This window comes from Diaporthe batatas (genome assembly GCF_019321695.1).
Source record: "Diaporthe batatas strain CRI 302-4 chromosome Unknown Contig00004, whole genome shotgun sequence".
Lineage (NCBI taxonomy): Eukaryota > Fungi > Ascomycota > Sordariomycetes > Diaporthales > Diaporthaceae > Diaporthe > Diaporthe batatas.
In genome coordinates this window covers 3,091,828-3,118,460 of record NW_025408551.1, presented here as the reverse complement: position 1 = coordinate 3,118,460, position 26,633 = coordinate 3,091,828, and the positions used below count along the sequence as shown (strand labels likewise).

At 23.5% G+C, this 26,633-nt stretch overlaps 2 protein-coding genes across 2 annotated transcripts; one reads left to right on the top strand and one right to left on the bottom strand.

The window, feature by feature from the left end:
* Positions 1 to 19,525: 19,525 nt before the first annotated feature.
* KVR01_004392 (uncharacterized protein) lies at positions 19,526 to 20,898 on the bottom strand (the record flags this gene model as incomplete). Its single annotated transcript, XM_044789976.1, has 4 exons — positions 19,526 to 20,013; positions 20,116 to 20,250; positions 20,325 to 20,472; positions 20,563 to 20,898. The coding sequence occupies 4 exons, from the start codon at positions 20,896 to 20,898 to the stop codon at positions 19,526 to 19,528; spliced, it is 1,107 nt and encodes a 368-aa protein (XP_044646556.1).
* A 3,464-nt stretch (positions 20,899 to 24,362) lies between these two features.
* Positions 24,363 to 26,075, top strand: KVR01_004556 (uncharacterized protein; the record flags this gene model as incomplete). The annotated part of the gene is made up of 3 exons (XM_044794185.1): positions 24,363 to 25,145; positions 25,223 to 25,600; positions 25,807 to 26,075. Exons 1-3 carry the CDS (start codon positions 24,956 to 24,958, stop codon positions 26,073 to 26,075), a joined length of 837 nt encoding a protein of 278 aa, XP_044646720.1. The 5' UTR covers positions 24,363 to 24,955.
* Positions 26,076 to 26,633: the final 558 nt, after the last annotated feature.

Genomic DNA, 26,633 nt, shown 5'->3' with positions numbered 1-26,633 from the left:
TATATAGAAATAAAATATAGTTTTATAATATATTTTAAATATTAAAATTAATTTTAAAAAACTTTTATTTAATTAATTAATAATATACTTTTAAAAATATAAGGTAATTAATAATAATATATTAATTAATAATATTCTTTTAAATTTATATATATATAATAAAGTTTAATAGAATTATATTTATTAATTTTTTATATTAATTAATTATTAATAAGATTATAAAGAATTATTTATAATATTTTAAAGATTTATATAAAAGATTATTTATTTTAAGTTATTTAAATAATTTAATAAATAATATAAACTTTAAAAAAGAATATTTATTTTAATAGGTATATTAATATAATTAATAGAATATATATTATAGTTTATATATTTATAAAAGTTAAATAAAATAAAAGAATTAAAAGAAATTAATATTATAAAATATTTTTATTATAATTAAAAGTAATAAGTTATTTATATTTATATTAATAGGTATTAAAGGTTTAATAAATAATTAAACTCTTCTTTATATAATATATAAAAAAATTATAATTTTTAATAATAAATTTTACTTAATAGATATTAAATTTAAATAGTAAAAGGGTTTTAATATTATTTTTATTAATAAAGTATTATTTATAAAATTAAAAAGAGAGAAAAATATTATTTAATATAAAAAGTTATATAACTTTTATTATATTTAACTTTATATTATAATAGAGTAAATATTTAAACTATTAAAAGGAAATAAAAGATTATATAAGTTTTAATATTTAAGTATAATATTAAATAGTAAATTAAATTTATTTATATTTATATAGCCTTTTAAAACTTTTTAATTAATTTTAATAAGTTAAAAAGAAGGAAGGTAAAGTAGATAGTTTATAAAGTTTAAAGTAAGTTATTTTATATTTTTATTATTATAAAATAAAATATATAATTAAATAGATAAACTTATTAAATTTAAGGAAAGTAATAATTATAAATATATAATTAAATTATTATAAGAAATAATATAAAGTTAATAGTTAAGAAAAGAAAAAGAATATAATTATATTATTTATAAAAAATAATATTAATTTATAAATTAAGTAGTTAATTAAAGGCTTAACGTTTAACTTTAAGGTACCCTTTTAAATAAAGTATTTTACTTTAATATTATTTAGTTAAAATAGAGTATTTTAATTTAAAAAAAAGTTTTTATTTATTAATTAAGTTTTTAAGCTAGCATCCACATACCCAGTAAGTTAGTCTATACACCTAATATTTCACTTCTATATACCTAATACCTCTTTTTATATATATAACCTATAGAATACTATATACCTACCAAGCCTATTCTATAATAACTTTAAAAATTATATATTAAGTACTTTCTTATTACTATACCCCTATAATAAATATATTATTTAGTAGAAATAAAAGAAAATTAATCTATATTAATTAAATTAAATACCTATATATTTATTTTTAAGTTAAATAAAAGTAAGAAAATTCTCCTCCCTAACTAAATATAATAACCTTTTATTCTAATATTTAATTATTACTTATTTTACTATTCTACTATTTAAGTAATAATTATATTAATAACTATATAGTTATAGTTATATTAGATTTATAACTATATTAATAAAAGCTAAAAAAATAATAATAATTTATTAATTAATCTTACTTTTTAGTCTTTATTATATTTACTAATTATTTATACTTTATATATTAACTTTTAATAGTAAAAGGAATTAAATAATTTAAAGTTAAAAGTTTAAATAAAGCTATTATATTAAATATTAAAGCTATACTTTATTAGCTTATTAATAAGTAAATAAAGATTCTATATAATTAATATTTTTATAGTTTTAATTTATAAAATAACTATATTAAGGTATTAAGTTATAATTTAAACCTCTTTAAAGACTATTATATTAACTATATCTAATAAATATTTTTATATTTTAAATTAATAGTATTATATAATAATATTTTTATAATAAGTATTAAGACTATAAGTATTTATAAAGTAAAAGGATATTATTTATAAACTTAATTAGTTAAGGTATATAAATTAATAGCCTTTTAGTATTATATTATTTTAATTAATATTAAATACTCTATTATTAATTAGTTAACTCATTTCTTATTATAAATATTATATTAGTTAATAAAGAAAGGCTTTAAAGGTTTATATATAAAATACTATTATAACCTTAAATTAATTTTTAATATTTATAATAAATATTAAATAACTTATTAAAAGATATTATTAAAAGTATTATTAATAAAAGAAGATCCTATTAAAAGTAGTAATTATAATATAATTAAAGTAATATAATTAACTATATATTTATATTATAATAAATATTATATTAATAAATAAATAATAAAGAAGGCTTTTAGTAAAATAGTATACTATAATAGATATAATAAAAGCTTTAAGGATTATTATTAATTTTATAAATAAAATAAAAGTTAGTATAGTTATAATAGGAATTTTATATTTATTTTAAAAGTAAGTAGTAGTAGGTTAAATTAGGTTATTTAAAGATTTATTAGTATAAAGTAAAGAGATAAATAAGGGATTACTTATTATTTCTTAAATAGTTAATTTATAGGGAGAAGTTTATAAATTTAATAGTATAATTTTAAGATAAAATTAAGATTAAGGGCTATATATAAGGGGTAACTATTTATATAGAAAACTATATCTAACCTAAATATTATAGCTTCTATAGTTAAAAGTTAATTCTATAAAAAAGGTATAGTTATTAAGCCTTTCTTAATATAATACTATCTCTTAAGGTTAAAATTCTATTAATTTAATAAAATATAAACTATAAAAGGGAGGAAGTATAAAAGATTATATAGGAAAGTTATAAAATTAATTATAAAATATAGTTAAAAGGAAAGAAATTAGTATAAATAAAGATTAAGTTTAAATAAAAGATTCTATATATATTAATATAATAGTAATAAGTAAAAATAATTATTATATATATATAAAATAAATATATATATAAAGGTACTTACCTTTAAAATAAAAAACTTAATATAATTTATATTAATTAAATTTTATATAATATTTCTATAAAAGTAGTTAGAGTTATTTTAATAATATAGGTAATAGGTTTATTATTATATATATATTAAGTTTATTTTATTAGAATTTATATTATATAAAAATACTTTTATTATATATAGATATAATATTCTATATTATTACCTAAAGGTTAAATAAAGGTAAATTATTTAATATATTATCTTTAAAACCATTTAAGTAGCTTAAAAGAACTAAAATATACTAAGTTTTCTATATTTATATATACCTTTATTATTACTAAAAGCTAGGTAAAAATAGCTATTTAATATATTACCTTTAAAACTACTATATATTATAATTTAAATAAACTAAAAATATATAATTAGCTTATTTAAATAAATATATAATTATAAAATAAATTATAATTAATATATATAAGTATAATATAAATCTTATAAATATATATAATAAAACTTTATATAGTTTTATTATAGTAAAATAAAACTATTTATTTAAACTATAATAAAATATAATAAGTAAGTTAATAATTTAATATTAATTATAATAAGTAGGATTATTATTAAAAGTATTATAAAACTTAAAATATATTTTCTTTAATTAAAGCTTAAAAATTAAATACTTATAAATATATTATATATTAATTAATATTAAAGCTATATAGCTTAATAGCTATTAACTTAATATTTAATTAAAGTCTAAATAACCCTATAATAAGGTTTTAATAGTTTAATAACTATTAACTTAATATTTAATTAGAGTTTAAATAATCCTATAATAAGGTTTATAGCTTAATAGCTATTAACTTAACATTTAATTAGGGTTTAAATAACTTTATAATAAGGTCTTTAATAGTTTAATAACTATTAACTTAATATTTAGTTAGGGTTTAAATAGTCTTACTATAAAGTCTATAGCTTAATAATTACTAACTTAACATTTAACCTATAGTCCCTTATAGTCCCTTTAACTACCTTTTATCTATTAGTACACTCTAATAGGTTTTAATATAAATTTAAGGTTATTAGAAAATTTATTTATATAGGGAATTAAAAAAATTAACTTATAGGTTTTAACTAGTAATATATACTATTAAAAGCTTTTAATAGAAATAAAATCTATATTAATAGAAAGGTTTTATTATAGTAAATATAATAATATTACTTTCTTTTAAAAATAATTATTTAAATAAAAGTTATAATAACTTTATATAATATTAACTTACTATATAAGTACTTAATAATAAAAGTTTCTTTAAACTTTATAGTTTCTTTTAAAATATTAATAATTACTTTAAACTTTAAAAGTATATTTATATAATATAAATCTATTAAAAATAATTATATAATATATTATAAATTTTCTATAATTATAAAACTATATTATTTAATAGATCTTTTAAGGTATATATTTAAATATATATTATATTTAATATATTACTTATTATAATAGTATATATTTATATAAAACTACTTTAATCTATAAGATTATACTATATTTATAGAATATTAAATATAAGTAGTTATATAATATATTATAGATTTTTATAATTATAAAACTATACTATTTAATAGATCTTTTAAAAATATATATTTTTATATATATTATATTTAATATATTACTTATTATAATAATACTATTTATATAAAACTACTTTAATTTATAAAACTATATTATATTTATAAAATATTAGATATAGAAATAGCTATATAGTATATTATAAATTTTTATAATTATAAAACTATATTATTTAATAAATTTTTTAAGGTATATATTTTATATATATTATATTTAATATATTACTTATTATAATAGTACTTATTTATATAGAGTTATTTTAATTTATAAAACTATATTATATTTATAGAATATTAAATATAAAATAGTTATATAATATATTATAGATTTTTATAATTATAAAACTATATTATTTAATAAATTTCTTTAAAGTATATATTTATATATATATTATATTTAGTATATTATTAATTAGTAAAGTATATTAGTTAGTAAAATATTAGTAATAGTATAGATAAATGTAGTTAGTAATAGTAAGGTTAGGGATACTTTTATTATCCTTATAGTAGTTATTTTAATATAGAGAGATTTAAAATTTTATTTAAATTTAAATAATATATATATATCTAAGAAATAAGTTTAATAATTATAAGTTAATTTTTAATTTACTATATAAATAAATTTTAAATAGGGTATTTTTATATAAAAGCCTATTAAAGTATATTAATAGGTAATATAATATTAAAAGAATTATAAGAGGAAAAGAAAGTTGAAATAATTATAACTTTAATAAAATAAGGTTTAAAATACCTTTAATATTTATAATTATTATTATATATTATTTAATTAATAACTAAATATATTAAAAGATTATTTAACTAATAATTAAATATATTAAAGGATTTTAAACTAACTATTAAATATATTAAAAGATTATTTAATTAATAATTAAACCTATTAAAGGATTTTAAACTAATTACTAAATATATTAAAAATTATTTAATTAATAATTAAATTTATTAAAGGATTTTAAACTAACTATTAAATATATTAAAGGATTATTTAATTAATAACTAAATTTATTAAAGGATTTTAAATTAATTATTAAATATATTAAGGAATTATTTAATTAATAATTAAATTTATTAAGGAATTATTTAATTAATAATTAAACATTAAAGGCTATTTAACTAATAATTAAACTATTAAAATATTTTAAAATAATATTTAAATATATTATAAAACTATTTAACTAATAATTAAATATACTATTAATAATTAAGTATTTTATAATAATATTAAATTTATTAAAGTAATTATTAAAAGTTATTTACTATTTTAATTTATATTTAAATAAAAATATCTAACTTATTAAAATATTTTATTTTAAATATATATTTATAATAACTTTTATATAAAAGTATAGCCTTTAAAATAATAAAATTAAAAATAATAAAGTTAAAAATAATAAAATTAAAAATAATAAAGTTAAAAATAATAAAGTTTATTTAATATATATATACTAAAAATAAATTTAATAATTATAAATTAATTTTTAAAATTTTATACTATTTAATTTTTAATATAGTTAAAATTATAATAAAGCCTATTAAAACATTAATAAATAAAATAAAATTAAAGGAACTATAAAAAAGTTAATAAAAATAAAGTAAATACTTATAATAAACTTTTAGTAATAATTTTACTAAATAATTATTATAAGTATTATAAAAGTTAAAATTAATTAAAAAATAATAAAATTTAAATAATATATATATATTAAAAATAAATTTAATAGTTATAAATTAATTTTTAAAATTTTATATTATTTAATTTTTAATATAATTAAACTTATAATAAAGCTTATTAAAATATTTTAATAAGTAAAATAAGATTAAAAGAACTATAAAAAAGTATATAAAAACTATAGGAAGTTAAGGCTTACCCTAACCCCTAATAGTAGTATATTTTATAACTTTTAAAAAGGGATATTCAGCTTATTAAATACTTTATTCTTAAGTATAAACTTTTATTAAAAAGTAACCCTTTTTTTACTCTATTTTAAGCTTTAAATCTAATTTATTTTTATATAATATATCCTATAATTATTAATAGACTTTTTATTAAAATAGTTAATAATCCCTTTTAGAGTATAAAATAATTAATATAAGTTTAACTTTCTTTATAAAGTTAAAAGGTCTTTAAAGGGTTTATTTAATAAATAGTAGATAATAAATTAAATTTAAAGGGCTTAATAGTTATTTAAAACTTTTATTAATTCTATTTTTAAAGGGAAAAAGCTTAATCTTTTAATTTTTATTTTTAAATATAAACTTTATATAAAATTAATCTTTTTCTATTTTATTTTAAGTTTTAATAACTAATTATACTTAAATTTATTTTTATATAAAGTATTCTATAACTACTAATAAACTCTTTATTAAAATAATTAATAATCCTTTAAAGTATAAAATAATTAATATTAATTAGTCCTTTTATAAAATTAAATATATTTAATTAAATATATTTAATAATAAAAGTCTTTAAAAGATTAATAAATAATAGTTAATAATAAATTAGTTTAAAGTATTAATAATTTAATAACCTTAAAACTTAAAGTATATACCTTATATTATAATAGTTTAAAGTTTATTTTATATTTTTCTATTTTTAATTATATATTTCTTTAAATAATTTAATAAATCTAATAACTTTAATTATAAGGGTTTATAATTAAAATAATATTATAAATAAGTCTATTTTAATAACTCTTATTAATAATATATATATAATTTAATTATATATAGGTTTTATAAATATTTTAATATCTTTATTAAAGCTATATATAATAAATAATAGGAGATACTACCTACTTAATAAACGTTAAATAGCTATAATTATTAAATAGAACCTCCTTTTAAAGTACTTATATAATAATTTTACTTACCTATAGCACTTTAAGAAATAATTTATAGAAAATAAAGAGTTTAACTTTTAAATTATATTATAAAGTAATTAATTATTAACTAATTACTTTATAAAGTATTTAATTATTAATTAAACACTCTATTATTTATAGGCTAAAAGTTAAATAGAGTTTAAAAGAGCTATTTTACTTATAAGGTACCTTTACTTAACTTAACTCTATATAAATCTAAACTTCTATATATTAAGTTATTTTTATTATAAATAGTATTAAGTTTATATAATATTAAATATTTATTAATTTATTAAAATATAAAGGGTTTATATATATTTATATTTAGTTAATACTTTTATTATAAATATATAATTTATTATAAAAGCTTTTATTTATTATATTTTTAAAATTATATATATATAATATAAATATTAAAGATATTAATATTTAAATACTACTATTTATATTATATATTATTTATTATTAACTTAATATAGTTTATTAATTTTAAAGTAAAATATTAAGAATATTTTTACTTAAATATTAATATTTTTATTAATTTTATAAACTTATACTTTAAATATTTATTAATTTTATTATTAATACTTATTATTTAAAGCTTAAATTAAAGTAAAGAGTTATAATTATATTATAAATTAATATTATTAAAGTTATTTAAAATATTATTATAACTCTATTTTAAAAATTATATAAAGCTACTCTACTTTAAATATTAAATAAAGTTACTTTATTTTAAATATAAAATAAAACTACCTTATTTTAAGTATTAAATAAAGCTATTTTATTTTAAATATAAAATAAAATTTTAAAATATATTTTAAGGGTTATTTAAATAAAACTAATAAATAAACTTTAATTCTTTTTTAATAATACTTTTAAAATATAGACTAACTTTTAGTTTTTTTTTATATATTTATATATAATAAATTTAATAAGTTTTAACTTAAAAAAAAGGATATTATTTAGTTAAACCTTTAAGCCTTAAGTTATAAAAGGAATACCTTTACCCCTATAAACTTATATTTAAGGTACCCTTTAACTTTTATTAATTAATACTTATTATTAAAAGTTTAAATTAAAGTAAAAATTTAAGGTTATTTAATAAACTTATATTATTAAAAGCTATTTAAAATATTATTATAACTTTACTTTAAGGATTATTTAGGATATTTTTTCTTTTTATTTAAGGATATTATATTTAAGCTTAAATAAAAAAGAAAGTAAAAAAAAATAAAGAAAAAAATTAAAATAAAATTAAAAGATATACTTTATAATAATAATATTTATTATAAAAGTAATATTAGATTATATTATAAGTAATATTATACTATTTATTAATAATTAAATAATTTATAAAGTAAATAAAAGAAACTTTTATATTATAAATTAAGTTATTTATTATAAATAAACTTAATATATTTATTAAGTTTATTATATATAGTTTAACTCTTATAAAACTTTTATAATATTATAAATATTAATTTAATTTCTTCTTTTAAACTTTATATTTTTAAGTATATAGTTTATTATATACTTTTTTATTAATGACTAACTTTACTTATAAAGTTATTATAAATAAAATATAAAATATATTATAATATTATTTTTATATTTTATTATCTTTAAAGGAATATCTAACTTATTAAGTACTTTATTCCTAAAAGGGTTTTTAATAATAAGTTAATTCTTAAACTTTATATACTTATTATAATAATATTAAAAGTAATATTATTATATAATAATAAACTATATTACTACCTTTAACCTATTTATATAAACTAAAATAATATAAAATACTTTATAAAAGTATAAATACTATACTTACCTATACTATTAACTATATTTTAATATTATATTATTATATATATAATTAAAAATAATATTAAATATTTTATATTAATATTAACTATTATTTATAAAATTTAAAAACTTAAAAATAATAATAAAAAAAATAATAAAAAAATAATAATAAAAATAATAATAAAAAAATAATAATAAAAAAATAATAATAAAAAAATAATAATAAAAAGATAATAATAAAAAAATAATAATAAAGAAAATAATAATAAAAAGATAATAATAAAAAGATAATAATAAAAAGATAAACTATTATATAAATAATTAGGAATATTATTAAAAGGTATATATTAACTTTAATAATTATTTATAAAAACTAAAAATTAAAAATAATATTTAAGAGTTAAATAAAAAAGTACTTAAATTTATAATTTTAAAATATAATACTAAATACTTTATTATTATATAAATAATTAAAAATATTATAAAAGGTATATATTAACCCTAATAATTATCTATAATAATTAAAAACTTAAAAATAATAATAAAATAGCTATTATATTATTTTATTAAAAATCTATTATAAAAAAAAGTTAAAATAATAATAAGAATAATAATATTATTACTACTTAATTAAAACATTATTTAAATAGCTATTATAAGAATAAAAACTAAGAGTAAGCTATAAAGAAAAAGTAAGAAAAAGGTAAATATAATATAAGTTATAAAATTTAAAAACTTAAAAATAATAATAAAAAAATAATAATAAAGAAAATAATAATAATAAAAAGATAATAATAAAAAAATAATAATAAAGAAAATAATAATAAAGAAAATAATAATAAAAATAATAAAAGAAATATAATAACTATTTATAAAGGTAAATAATCTTTTAAATATACTTAAAGTTTAAATAGATTATTTAATTTAAAAAAAGTTAAAACTTAAAGAATTATTAATATTTTAATAGTTTATATTAACTTTATATAAATAAATAGATTATTAAAGTAAGTTTATTTTAATTAAGGATAGACTTTAAAAAAGTTAAAACTTAAAGAATTATTAATATTTTAATAGTTTATATTAACTTTATATAAATAAATAGATTATTAAAGTAAGTTTATTTTAATTAAGGATAGACTTTAAAAAAGTTAAAACTTAAAGAATTATTAATATTTTAATAGTTTATATTAACTTTATATAAATAAATAGATTATTAAAGTAAGTTTATTTTAATTAAGGATAGACTTTAAAAAAGTTAAAACTTAACCCTTATTATTATTACTCTATATAATAATAATAAAAAGATAAACTATTATATAAATAATTAAAAATATTATAAAAGGTATATATTAACTTTAATAATTATTTATAAAAACTAAAAATTAAAAATAATATTAAATATTTTATATTAATATTAACTATTATTTATAAAATTTAAAAACTTAAAAATAATAATAAAAAGATAAACTATTATATAAATAATTAAAAATATTATAAAAGGTATATATTAACCCTAATAATTATCTATAATAATTAAAAACTTAAAAATAATAATAAAAAAATAATAATAAAAAAATAATAATAAAGAAAATAATAATAAAGAAAATAATAATAAAAAAATAATAATAAAAAAATAATAATAAAAAGATAATAATAAAAAAATAATAATAAAGAAAATAATAATAATAAAAAGATAATAATAAAAAGATAATAATAAAAAGATAAACTATTATATAAATAATTAGGAATATTATTAAAAGGTATATATTAACTTTAATAATTATTTATAAAAACTAAAAATTAAAAATAATATTTAAGAGTTAAATAAAAAAGTACTTAAATTTATAATTTTAAAATATAATACTAAATACTTTATTATTATATAAATAATTAAAAATATTATAAAAGGTATATATTAACCCTAATAATTATCTATAATAATTAAAAACTTAAAAATAATAATAAAATAGCTATTATATTATTTTATTAAAAATCTATTATAAAAAAAAGTTAAAATAATAATAAGAATAATAATATTATTACTACTTAATTAAAACATTATTTAAATAGCTATTATAAGAATAAAAACTAAGAGTAAGCTATAAAGAAAAAGTAAGAAAAAGGTAAATATAATATAAGTTATAAAATTCTTTAAAAATAAAAGTAAAAAGAAGTATAATTATTCTTTTAAAGAGAATAAAATACTACTTAAAAAAGAAAAAATAATAAAAATAAAAAAAAAAAAAAAGAAAGGAAGAAGAAAAAGAAAAAAATAAAAGAAATAAAAATAAAAAAATATTAAAATAAAAAAACTTAATAATTATATATTAAGATTAAAAATATAATAAAAATAATAAAAGAAATATAATAACTATTTATAAAGGTAAATAATCTTTTAAATATACTTAAAGTTTAAATAGATTATTTAATTTAAAAAAGTTAAAACTTAAAGAATTATTAATATTTTAATAGTTTATATTAACTTTATATAAATAAATAGATTATTAAAGTAAGTTTATTTTAATTAAGGATAGACTTTAAAAAAGTTAAAACTTAACCCTTATTATTATTACTCTATATAATAATAATAAAAGTATATTATATTTTTAAAGAGTTTATATAGTTTTTATAATTTAAAAAAGTTATATAAATTTTTAAAAATATAATATAGAAAAGTAATATCTATATTTAAAATTTATTAAAAACTAAAAACTATTAATAAATTAAGTATTTTAATTTAAACTTAAAAACCTTACCTAATTTTAAAAACCTTAACCTAATTATTTATAAAATAGAATATTTTAATAATTAATAATTTAATAAATATAAATATTTTAAATTTTACTAATAAATATATTAATTTTAAAAAATAATTTAAATAATTAAAGTCTATTAAAAGTTAAAAACTATTAATAAATTAAGCTTTTATTTATAAAAATAACTAATATTAAGTAAAGTTTTAATTATTAATATTAAAATTAAAATATAATATTAAATATAAATATAAATAAAATCTTAAATTAACTTATATAATCTACTTAAAAGTATATATATAAATATAATTAAAAATCTAATTATAATAATATTCAATTAAATATAAAACTATTAAATATATTATTAATAAAAATAAAAATAATATAAAGTAAATAATATAATTATAATTTTAAAAGTAAACTAATATTTAAAATATAAAGTTATTTACTATTAATAAACCTAAAATATTTATAAACTAACCTAAAAGGTTAAAAAAGTAATATTTATATTTAAATAACTTATTTTTACTTTATAATTAAAAATAACTTTAATAAAAGTAAAATAAATTTTAAATATTCTTATTATAAAAATTAAAATTAAAAATATTATATAAAAATATAAATAACTTTAAAAGTAAAATAATATAATAATAAAGTTTTAAAAATAAAATAAAAATATATTTATAAAATTATAAAGGTAAAAAGTTATTAACTAAAATTATAATATTAAATATTTATACTTTAAGGCTTTTAACCTTATAAAATTATAATAAATATAATAAAATAAAAATATTATATTTTATTTATTATATCTTTAATATAATAATATTAATATAATTTTTCTTTACTAACTTCTTTAAAAATACCCTCTTTATAATATAATACTTTTATTATATTATATTAAAATAAAGAGTTTTATATTTATATAAATCCCCTAATATAATTATTAATCTTATAAAAGCCTAATTATTAAGGTTTATAATAAAAAAGTTTATTAATATACTTTCTATACCTTAATTATATAATTAAGTATTTTATTCTTATAATTCTTTTCTAATTCTTATTACTTAATTATTATTCTTTTATTAAATAATTTAAACTTAAAGTTTTTAACTTATAATAATACTTATCTTTTATAATTAATTAAATTAATATAAAAGTTTACTTAAATCTATTATTATTCTTTTATTTATTTAATTAAATTATAATTAATAATCTTTTAATTTTAAAATTTTACCTACACCTTAATATATTATTTAATTAAATATAATTTACTATATATATTTCCTTTAATTTAAAATCCTATTAAATTAATTTATATTTCCTTTTATTAAACTTACTAATTAATATTTTTATATTTTAATTTTATACTATTTTTAATATTTTTATTTATATATTTTAATAAATAATTTAATTTAACTTTTATATATCTTTTAACTTAAAAGGTATCTTATAATTTATTTATAAAAAATAAATAATAATAAAGTATTTTTAACTATAATATATTAAAATATAATAATATAAGTATACTAAATTATAAATAGCTATAAGAATATATAATAAATAAATAAATATATTAGATAGGTTTAATAAAAATATTAAAAGAGAAAATATAAGTTATATTCTAACTAATATATATATTTTTATATTTAATTAAAAATTAACTTCTAACTAAATAAATAGTAAGGTAATATTAACTTTAAAAGCTTTTAACTAATAAAATAAAATTTAAAATTAAAATTAATTAATTTAAAAGAATAATACTAAATTTATTATAAAAATATTAAAAGGTTTAATAATAAATTTATTATTAAATTAATTAAAAAAATAATATAATTAAATATATTTACTAATTATACTTAAACTAATAATAAAGCTTATATTTCCTATAACTAACTTTAAATAGCTCTTAACTAATAAAATAAAATTTAAAATTAAAATTAAATAATTTAAAAATATAATATTAAATCTATTATAAAAGGTTATTAAAAACTTAATAATAAATTTATTATTAGATTAATTAAAAAGGTAATATAACTAAATACCTTTACTAATTATACCTAAGCTAATTATAAATCCTATATTTTTTATAACTAACTTCCTCCTCTTTCTTATAGCTTCATACCCACTTAATATTTATTTAATAATAATAAATAAAATATTAAACCTATATATATAATAATTTACCTTTACTCTTTTAATTCTATTCTTTAATTTTTAACTTTTACTTTTTAAAAATATTATAATCTATTATTTAATTATAATAAACTTTTATTAAAGTAGTTCTAAAAACCTAACTATTAATAGACTATACTATAAACTTTATTACTACTAGTACTACTAAAATATATAAAAGGCCTATATCCTTTATAAAAGAGATAAATAAGTTAGTAAATAGCTTTTCTTTAAAAGCTATATTATTAATAAAAACTTTTAAAGCCTTTAAGTCTTAAAATAATAAATTTATTAAGTTATTTAAAATAAAAATAAAGTATAACTCCTTAATAAAAAAGTTTAAAGTTAATATCTTTCTTTTAATAAATAATATAATATATTTATTTAAAGATAATAGTAATTAAAAATATATAAAAGGCTTAGAAATACTTTATTATAGTTAATAAATATATAATAATACTTAATATTAAATTACTAAATCTAATTAATATTAAAATAAATAAAAGTTAAATAAATAAAATATATTCTAATATCTATTATTATATAGACTTTATAAATATATAAGTACTCTATAATATACTAAAATAAACTTATATAAAAGAAGTTAAGTTTACCTCTAGCCTTTATATTATAATAATTTTAAAAATAACCTTTATAATAGATTAAAATATTAATAATAATAAAAGTTAAAAGATATAAGAAGGTATATTAGTTATTTTTAGCTACTATAATCTCTTTAATTAAAATATCCTAAAACCTTTAAAATATAATAATTATTAAATAGAAAAGATATTTACTAAATTTATATATATATACTTCTATTAGCCTAACTATATTTTAAAATAATAATAAACTCTCTATAGTTAATATATAAAGTATATTAAAATAAGTTATATTTAAAATAATATATAATAAATACTTTTATAATAATAATAGCTATTAAGCTATATTTTATAAATATAATTAATAATTACTTACTTATTATTTACCTCTACCTACTTTTTAAAAGTTACTCTAAAAATTATATATATTTATCTTATATATAATATTAATAATCTAAAAGAAATTATACTTAAACTTTTAAATATTTTATTATTAAAATATACTTATTATAAATATTTTTTAAATACTACTATAAAATACTATTAATAAATAATAATTTAAGTATTTAAATATACTATATAAATAGTATTGCTTTTAATAATTTCTATATTAATTAATTAAATATTATAGTTAATACTATATTTTTAATATATAAAAATCTAAATATAATTAGTAGTATCTTACTTATTAATAAAGGTAAAAATAAGTATAGGAATAACGCTTTAATATTATCCTAATAATATAAATAAATAAAAGCTTATATTAATTAATATTAAATATAATATCTATTATAAAGAATAATAGATTATTAAAATTATAAAATTATAATACTTTAATTAAAAAAATATAATATATATAATATAATACTCTTTATTTATATTTAAATTAATTAAATAATAGTTTTAATTAAGGTATTAAAGAGTTATTTAATTAATAGTTAACCCTATATATAATATTTTAAGAAGTTTTATTAATTATTAATATTTAAAGTTATTATCTATTTATAAAAGATAATATATAATATATTAATAATCTTTAAACTTAATTAAAATTATTTTATAAGAATATTATAATATACTTAATAATATAATAAAAGGCTATTCTTATAAATAAATATTTATTAAGTAATTTAAATAGTATATAATTATAAAAGAATCTATTTTAATAACTTAAAAAAACCTATAAAATATATTAAACTTAAATATAATAGAATATAATAAAATAATTTACTTAATATTTCCTTATCCTTTTTAATAATAAACTAAAAGGGGTAGCTTATTTTATATAAAGTAACTAACTTCTTTAACTTTTATTTACTTATTTTAACTATATCTTTAAATTACTTTTAATATTTTTCTTAACTTTATTATATATAAAATCTACCTACTTAGAATAATATTAAGTACTATTATATAAAATATAATTAATAATAATTTTAATTTATATTAAGTTTATTTAAAAATAACTAAAAGATATAATATACCTATAATACTTAATTTATATATTAAACTTATCTTAAAAATAAACCTACTAAAAATCTATAAATATTAATATAAAAGCTATAATTATTAAATTTAATTCTAATTTATAAATATTAAAGCTCCTTTAATAATATAAATTAATAAACTATTATATTAAATAGTAAAATACTAAACCCCTTAAAATTATAAAGTAAGCTTTATAAATATAATATAATAATATTAGAAGTTAATAAATTACTTTAAGTACCTATAATTAAATATTAAAGTTTAATATTTAAAATAAAAATAAAAAAGAGAGGAAAAGAAAGATATTTTAATTATATTAAAATATAATAATAGATATTAATATTAATAGTAAGTAAATAAATAGTAAGTAAGGTTATTATAATAGAGATAATAATATTATTATAGTATAATATAAAAATATATAATAGCTAGGTAAATAAAAGAAAAGAGTAAAACTAGAATTAACATTTTATTAAAACACCCACTATTAATTTAATAAACATAAAATAAATATATCACATCTTAATTTTTAAAGTTACTATAAGATAGGCTTAGTAGGTACATAGTATTCTATAAATTACACACTTTAAAAGTAAGTACTAAATATATAAAATAAAATACTAAATATATAAACTAACTTACTAGGTGTATAGATACTAGCTTAAGTTTTTATATTTATATAATTAAAATTAAAATTAAATTTTATTTATTTATAAAAGAGATATAAAAATTTTAATATTTAAAATAAAAATATATTTTATAATTAATAAATCTTTATAATTTATAATTAAAAATATTAAAATTTTAACCTTTATAATAATACTTTAATATAACTTTATATATAAAAGAGTTAAGAATATTAAATTAAAATATATAATAAAATAAATTATAAATTATAAAATATATATTTTAAAGTTTTTATATAATATTATTTAAAAAAGTTATATATATATATTAATTATAGTTCTTAAAATAGTTAATAATTTTTAATAATTAATAATTTTTAAATACTTTATTAACTTATTTATTTTATAACTTTAATTTAATTTTTAATTTAATAAGTCTTTCTTTTTAATAATATTAATTTTTTATTTAATATACTATTTTAAAGTTTTTAAAGTTTTTAATAAAGTAGTTTATATAATTATATTATATAATATCTATTTAAATCTTTTATTAAAATATAATTAACTTTATTAAAAATATATTTAATTAATTATTCTTTATTATATAATATTTTATTATATTATATATAATTAATTTAATTATTTTAAATTATTAAGTCTTTATTAATTAAATTATAAAAATAATAATTATTATTATATTATTATTAATAAACTTTTATTTAATTAAATAAAATTATTAATTTATTAAACAAAGTAATACCTTAAAGTTAATAAAATATAATAATATATTATTAATTTTAAAAGTTTAATTTAAATTATTAAAGTTATTCTATAGGTTATAATAATATTTATATATTTATTACTTTATTTCCTTTTAAATATATTAATATTCTTATTTTTAAAAATAAGTTTTAATATTATTATATTAATTTTTAATTTAAATATTTTTTTATTAAAAGATATTATTATATATATCTTTATCTTTAAAATTTATTTTTAAACTATTATAAATTACTTAAATATTAAATAAATATAATTTTAAAGTTTTATTTTAAATTTTTAATTAACTTTAATTTTTATTAGATATTATATTAAAATAGTTAAATAGAATAATAAATTATTTATATTATTTTCTTTTATTATATTTAATTTTTAATATTTTAATTAACTATATTTATTAAAGTTATTTTTAAATAACTTATAAATTAATTTATTCTATATTAATATTTATTATCTTAAATTTAATAGTTTAAGTAATTCCTCTACTTTATATTTTTATAATAACTTTATAAAGTATTTTATTTAATTTTATAATATTTTAAAAAAGCTTTATAAATTATAAGAAGGAAGATAATAACCTTTTAATTAAGATAGGTTATTATTTAAGTATAAATACTATTATAATTAATAATATAGTCTTTTATTTTTAATAAACCTTTAACTTAATAATATAATTAATAGTAATTTTAATTAATTAAAAGCTTAATTAATAAGTTTATTAATAAAGGTATTATAAATAAGCTTAAAGGGTTTTTATTCTTAACTTTAGGTATAATTTTATCCTTTATTAATAATATTATAAATATACTTAATAATAAAAGTATATTTTTAAAATCTTTAATATTATTATTAATATAATTAATAGGAATTTAAAGTTTATAATAGTAGCTTATAGGTATGTATATATAGCTAATAATACTTTAATTAATATAATTATAATAGAAACTATAATTTTATAGTTATAATTATAATAATTTAAACTTTTTCTTATTAAATTAATTATACTATAATAAATAGGTAATAATAACTTTAGACTTTAGTGAGTAACTTTTTACTTAATACCTAAAAGGGTATGGTATTGTATATGAGTAGCTTAGTAAGAAAGTTATTAAGTAGGGGTTTAGACTAGACTAACTTCTCTCCGTAATCACGCCCTAAGTACTAGTAAGAGATCCTCCCGACGGCTCTGGAGATCTCGGCCTGCGGGGTCTTCCACATCTAGTCCTACGAGCTTCAGAGAAAGAGCTCTAATTGATGCATGTTCATCTCCGGGGTACTAATTAGTCTCCGGGACCGTAGTTATCACTTGAATAGATATGCAAGATGCTTACTGAGGCGTCCAACAGTATGTCATCCGCTCCCAACTTCAGGAGGTCACGGGTGCAGGCGGCAGTATGATGAATGATCGTTTCATTTGAACTATTAGACAAAAGATCGGTTCCATCGGATTCGAAGAAACGACCTTTCGCCGGGGGGGGGGGGCACTGGACGAGGAACTTTCAGGATGCGATGGACAAGATAAAGTGTGACGGCCGCGAAGTGAATAACAATTTACGAAGCTAGAAGCCTATTGTGCTTGGGTGCTCAGAAGGACACTGAGATCTGAGCAACCTCCATGGCTTACACTTTTACACGCGCTGGATCAATTGAGTAGAGTTTGAAAGCTTCAATTTGACGCATACTCTCATATGTTGTCTTGATGTATACAAGGAAAAGTAAGTGCAAGCAAAAAAAAAAAAAAATCAGCACCGCAAGCCTCCAGCCACCCGGTGTCCAGACACTGAATAGCAATGTCTTAATCCGCCCTATACTCCCTCCGCGAAAGCACCACCTCCCGCCCCGATATCAACCTGCATGGCATCACCAAGGCCACAGACCTCAAAGAGCTTGACGGGCGTGATCCCATCGGGCGTGCCGACGACCCCATGGTCCCTGAGCCGGAGCAGCGTGTCCCTGATGGCGGCGTAGGCGGGCGCGAGCGTGGCAAACGAGAAGATCATGATGCGGAACCCCATCTCGCGGGCCTCCTCGACCGTGATGAGCGGGCTGTGCCCGTTCTCGACCGAGTTGAGCAGCAGCGGCCAGGGCGCGAGCTCGCGCACGCACGCCGCCGCCTGCTCCTTGGACTTGAAGCCCTCGAGGAGCCCGACGTCGGCACCCGCCGCGCGCGCCTCCTTCAGCCGGCCGATGCACTCCTCGTAGCCCAGCGACTGCAGCGCGTCGGTGCGCGCGATGAGCACAAAGTCGGACTTGAGGCGGCGCTTGGCTGCCACCGCGGCGCGGATCCGTGTCACTGTGCGGCTTGGTGTTAACAACTCGGCTGCTGTTGTATCGCGGCTGTTTCGGCACGCTCATGGGTGGGTAGCATCGGTGGGGGAGGGAGGCTGGTGCTTACTGTATTCTTCGCGAGGCACGACTTTCTTTCCCGACAGGTGGCCGCAGCGCTTGGTCAGTATCTGGTCCTCCAAGTGCGCGCCGGCGACGCCCGACCGGATATAGTGCTCGACTGTGCGGGCGACCATGATTGGACCTGGGGGGAGGCGATCATGTTAGTCCAGCTCTTGGGTGGTCTCTCACACGAAACACTGCGGGCCGTCTACGTACCGCCATATCCGGTGTCCATGTCAGCAATCAGGGGAGGGCCAAAGGGGTCGAGGTTGGCAATCATGTCCGCGTTGTCTCTCATGTCGGCGAGTTGGGCAATAGCAAGGTCAGGCTGGCCAAGGCGAGATGCGGTTGTGCCAGCACCAGTCTGTTGTCATCACCATGGGTCAGCAAATGCAACCACAGCCACATGCGCCGTTTTGATCATCAGTCTGGGGAAGTGAACCAGGGTACTTACCATATACAAGGACTTGAACCCAAGCTCGATCGCTGTCCGCGCGGATAGTCCATCATAGACACCCGGGCATACGACGAGCTCGTCAGTGTTTTCCAAGAGATAGCGGAGCTTCTTGGCTCCAGTGAAGGGCTCTTCGTGAGAAATGGCTGCGACTTCCTCAACTTTTATGTGAGTTGGAGCACTGCTGTTGAGTTTCAGCCACGTTGCCGTTGAGATAGAGGAAGGCCTCGATGACTGAACTGCAAAGAGTGGTCCATCTGGGCTGGGAGTCTCTGACATGTCACCTGGGATGTGCTCGGTGATGAGCTTGATGTCTTCTATCGCTGAGGGTGCCATTGTGTAGTCAACGGAAAAAAAATGTTGGAAGGGTATGCTCAATTGTTTCCAGAATATGCAAGACTGTTGTGCAAGAAGGATGTGATTGTTGACCATATCTACCCAGGAAAACACCATCCTTTATACCTTTTCTGCTGCTGTATTCAAGCCGGTATCTTCCCGGGAAGCCCTCAATTTTCAAACCCGTATCCGCATCGACAACCTCCTTTTCCGTCTCCGGATTTCGCATCTCAAGTTTGGATTCCGTGTGGCCCGGTGGATGGTAGCCAAGGAATCGGCGTTATCCCTCACGGCCAGACGCGCCCTACCGCAGCCAAGAGTCGACATCCCATCGGGACGAGGGGAACACGGTCACGATCACCGGAGTTGATATCGAAAAGGGTGGCATGTCATCATCTGTATGATGGTGTGGTCGGGTGCTCATGCAAGAGACCAGGGCTCAAAACTGAGGCGTTGCCATCAAAAAGACTCGATAACAGGGAGGAGGCCGCCAAGGGATTTCAAAGTTACAGCAATGTCAGAAACGGCTTGAGTCCAGGTCACACAAGTACACTTCTCAGATCCTCGACAGTGGAGCAGGCAGTCAACAATCTTGCGCACACCCATCGGATTATTGGCCAGAGATCTTTGCCGCCAGCGGTTGGTTCAAAGTTTCACGTGCATGCCGTTTGTCATATCAGCATGCCGCTGCTCCACTGGGCATCTTGGCAGGCTCTTGGTATGTTCAATGCGGTAAGTCGTTGTGAGCGTAGTCACAAAGACAAGCATGGACACAAGCTTTGCATTATGCTTGTCTCCGGCGGTGCGTCCAGCAAGTGAAATAGTATAGTCACATACAGCACACATGCATAACTACAAAGCATCCTGCAGCCCCCTGTTACGGAAACTGTGTCATTTTCTGCGCCATACTCGCCACAATCGAGGGACGGCTAGCAGAAAGGACATTTTACTGATAGCAATGCCCGTAGTAAAGCTGTCGGGCTAACTGATGCCGATGAGAGATAATTATCGTAGAGACGAGTACACCACCGCACCAGGCCTTGAATAGGGTTCAGCAGAAAGTGATCATGTATTTCCAAATGTCGGAAACTGATGTTCTGTGCATGTCATTTATATCACCACTCAATGTTTCCGAGGCCGCGCCTCATCTGACCGCTGTTCGACTCCGGTAGGAAAAGCCGTCGTTCCACCAAATGAGATAGCCGCCGTCGCACTCTATGACTCGCGGACCCTATGACCGCGTTGGGATTCGGACGCAGAATCGTAAGCCGCAGCCTACGCCCAGGTGACAAATATCGCAATCTGAGAGGTCCCATCATTACTCGATGCAATGAAGCGCCAATCCGGGGTTTGATTGAGGGGCACCGGAAAACCAGGACTTCACTTCCGTGCTCGGGGACCCAAGCATTGTCCTGAGTGGCCCCGGGATTTGTCTACCAGCCTTTACAAGAGAAGAGTAAAAGAACGCAGGATTCAAGGATCGACGGGTCATTCATACGACGTTACACTTGTCCAACTCTACAGGCCAATCATACAAGGTGTGGCCATCTTACAATGCCCCGAGCCTGATGTCTCATTGGACTCGGTACAGCCTGGCATTGTCTGTATAATGGCTTGGCCAGGAGCTTTTCTCCGCTGTATCTCCCGTAAAGCCCCGGGACATGTTCATTCCAGGAGGTCACTTCAAATTGCACCACGTCCTCAAGAACATATTGAGCGGCCAACCCCAAGCCACAATAAACCTGTCAAAGTAATAGTTTTTGGATGACCATTTTGTTATTCACTATCCACCTCGCCCGGATGGCCGGTTCGGAATATTGTGCACAGCCCCCATCAGCACGATTCCACCACTCAGGTAAGGGACTTCCAGACCTCTAGTGGGAGTTACGTTGAGGGCGGAGTGGAATGAATATCTGGCATTTCCCGCCGCGGAGTCAATGTTAGGACGGCAGGTGGCTGGGCGGAGCTTGGCCACCGAAGACATCGACGCCAAGCCGTTGAGGGCCAGTAGCCACTTGTATCGACGGTGGCACTAGTGGCGGGCAGGCTGTGATCTTTGGGCTGCCCGTGCTTGACAGATACATACCTAGGTAGATGCATGGGACAGTCGGACTCCATTCCAGCGCCAAGCAGTGGTAGTTAGCCAAGTTGCCAAGTGCGTATGGTAGACGAGGCTGAAATTTCCAGCTCCAATTGGGACGAATGGGGGCGTGGACGTTACATTCTCGGCAGAAGGGGCCTAGACGCGTTTCCGGATGAAGTAGCATCCAAGCAACGACGGCCTGCGCATAAATCCGCGCCGGGGCATGCCGCGGCTGCATATGCGCAGCGTATCGTATCGTATCTGATATGCACGCCTCTTGCAGCTAACGGTGACTGAGGGAATAAAATGTCTCCACCCAGCGTGGGGGGGCCTCTCTACTCCGGTCCACCTCGACGGTGACCGCCTGGCATGGGGCAGGCAGCCCTCGCTCGCATTCGCTCCCTGGAGTGCATCTGTTTCGCGTCGACCTGCATCTTTGGCTCCACCTGAGGCACTCATCACCAGGATAAAAGCGCCGGGCTTGGGGGATAGTCATGGGGACGACACCGTGCCGGCCGCCTGAAGAACCTCCTCCGTACAGGCACGACAGACAGGTCGAGGGGGCTGGCCCAGCACGTGCTCCCCCCTGGCTCGGTCAATACGTCGGCGAGATCTGATGGGGGCCAAGAGGCTGTTATCACGCCAAGGCTGAGCCAAGGCTGTCGTCCGTTGCTCCGGATGGCAGCCCAGCGAAGCCCAGCAGCCCCAGTCGTCACCGCCAAGTTGGCCCTTCCTGGCTTCCCGTTGGCGGGCAGCGGGAGCTCCCGAGTCTTTGCTAGGTTCCTAGGTTCCACTCAGGGGTTGGCCTTGGTCCGGCCTGTCTTGTATACACGTATTGGGCTAGAAGCTTCCGTCGTCCTGCGATCTCGCCCGGACCCCGAAGATGGCCAAGTCCCGATAGCTTGCTTATTTGCTTCCTCCCTCTGAAAAGCGTTCGGCCCATCCCACGCAGGTCGGTAAGCCATGCCGGTGTTGCTGATGTCGATCATCCGTGGAGTCTTACTGCCTGCGCTTCTCCCTTCCCGGATTTTCAAAAGAAAATCTTGGTACATCTTCCTCAGATAGACAGCATCGATATCTGGGGTCGACGATCCGCCGGGGCGAATGCTTTTTTTGGCCGGGGCGTTTCACAGGCCCATTGGAACACCGCCTAGCAGCCACGTATCCACTGCCTCCCCACGGGTCTGAGGACGTCACACAATCTTGGCTCACGATATCCCATGCATTGTACATAGGCAGGGGACATGGAGGAGAATTGGTCCTCAAGGTACTCTGTCCTCCCCCACCAGTTTGCCTTGGCGGGACGGATTTACATCATGGTTTCCTGTCTTGCCACGCTCCGCATTCGTCTACTGGTACATGTGTGTTCTAGCTTAGGGTCCTCTCTCGCGGCCCGCTCTTACAAGTTCTGGGCGTCTAAGGCCAAGGTGGAAGCGACTGGGTAGAAGCGCTCGCAGAGACACCTTGGCGCGTCTAAGTACGCGACATGTCACCCTCCATCGCAGAGATAGAGCAGTCGAGGCGGCATCGACATGACGATCCATCTATCGCCAACAGGCTGTTGTTTGCGACGACAACTTAACACCGTTTTGCCGCCATGGGGGTTCCATATTCTGTCACACCTTGCCGAGATCACCATCAATCGTCCCCTTTTTCTGCTTCGCCCCCTTCTCTGACGCCTGCCCACGGCGCGTGTGGTCAGCAAAGCCAAGGCCGTGGCTGCCGCCTCTACGTGTCTAGCGTCCATGACATTATCCGCCTGGAATGTGCCAAGGTCCCGACGGTCGGAGATGGACCTCGCTCGGCCGTGATCTGCAGGATGGTTGAACCTCATTCCGGAGAAATACCGATGTGAAGGACGGTTCCCAAGACCTCAACATCCCCAGTGTGCGCCAGTTCTTGGAATTTCTCCTGGATTCAATACACAGCCATCTGAAGCGAAAGTGCACCGTTACGACTTTTATCACTCTCACAATGAGCAAAATGGTCGAAAGTCAGCCACAGGATTCGAGCGAGAACGAACAGTATGGCTACAAGGCAGATACGGGCCTCTCCAAGTCGCTGATGCGGCGATGGGAAGGAGTTATCGATCTCAGCCTCGCCAACATCCCACTCCTGGCATGCTGCTTCATCACCGGACTCCTGGACACGACCATGTTCCAAGGTAAGCAGACACCAGAAAACCAAACCGGCCGCGCCTAGCTCTTTTGCTAACAAGACCCAACTTCCTCCCGCGGCCAGCATACGGCACCTTCGTCTCCATGCAGACAGGCAACACGATCTTCCTGGCCCTCGGCGCGTCCAACCAGAACATCAAGCCCTACGACTGGGCCCGCTCGCTCTGCTCCATCGGCTGCTTCGCCATCGGCGCCGTCTTCTTCAGCCGCCTCCACAGGCGCCTGGTCCCGCGGCCCACGCAGCGCGGCGTGCTGACCCTGGGCTTCCTGGCCCAGGCCGCGTGCGTGTGCGTCGCCGCCGCGCTGGCCGAGGCCGGCGCCGTCAACCAGCGCCAGGAGGAGGGCGAGCACACCGACTGGCGCGAGATGGCGCCCATCGCCCTCCTCAGCTTCCAGGCCGCCGGCCAGATCGTTGCCAGCCGCGTGCTGGGCGTTAACGAGGGTAGGTTGTTTGTTGCTTGTGGACACATTTCAATTTCTTTTCTTTAAAAATGTGGATATTCTGCCTTCTTCCGGTGACGTAAATATCTTTTGTCTTCGTTGCGGGAATTCAAACCATTTCTGGTTACGTTTTGACCCTGTTTCCCCTTTTTGATCTACACTGAATCTCTCTGCTGCGTCTTTGACGGCTGACACGGAATACTGCAGTTCCCACAGTTGTCATCACCAGCCTCATGTGCGACCTAATGTCCGACCCGAAGCTTCTGTCGAGACCTGTGTTCACTGGGAATCGCAAGAGGAACAACAGAGTGGCCGGCTTTGTGCTGACGCTGGTCGGGAGCATCATCGGAGGCTGGATGTTGAAGGCCACCGGGCAGATCCAGCCTGTCCTATGGTTTGTCTTTGCCATGAAGTTTGTCATCAGCATTGGGTGGGTTTTCTGGAAGGGGCAAGACCCCAAAGAAGGCGCTGTGTAAATAATTATGGCCACAGCAACAACTGTGACTACCTAGGTAGTGTTAGACAGACTCGGGTTGATGGCGTTTCAAGGCAATACGGACCATGGCGGTCGGCTATCATGGTGGCCCATTGCCTAACAAACAGTATAGCACCAGGACCAACAAATCTGGTCAAAGCAAGTATTGGGATGGCGCCAAACACTCAGCACATATAATATGTTTGACTTGCGACGGAATACAGCAACCACGTATTTGTCTGCGCCGGAGATCTTGTCTATGTCCGAGCCCATGTGTTGGAACTCAGCGTCTGCCTTTTCTGTAAACGCACACGCACAAGGTTACCACTCAATTCCCTCCGCCTGTTTTACTTGTTTTCCCTTCATTACCAAAACTATTCCAGCACAGTATACCTTCTGAAGTGTCTGCAGACAGTGTATGAAGGCATTGTCGGAGATTGGGTAAAGCTCGCCCCTGTTGCAGGCTTCCCAGTTTCGCCAAAGTTATCCTCGCACGGGGGGCAGATAACCATAATATTGTCATTCCGAACCAACCGAGCAGTCGGTACACATGGGTTAT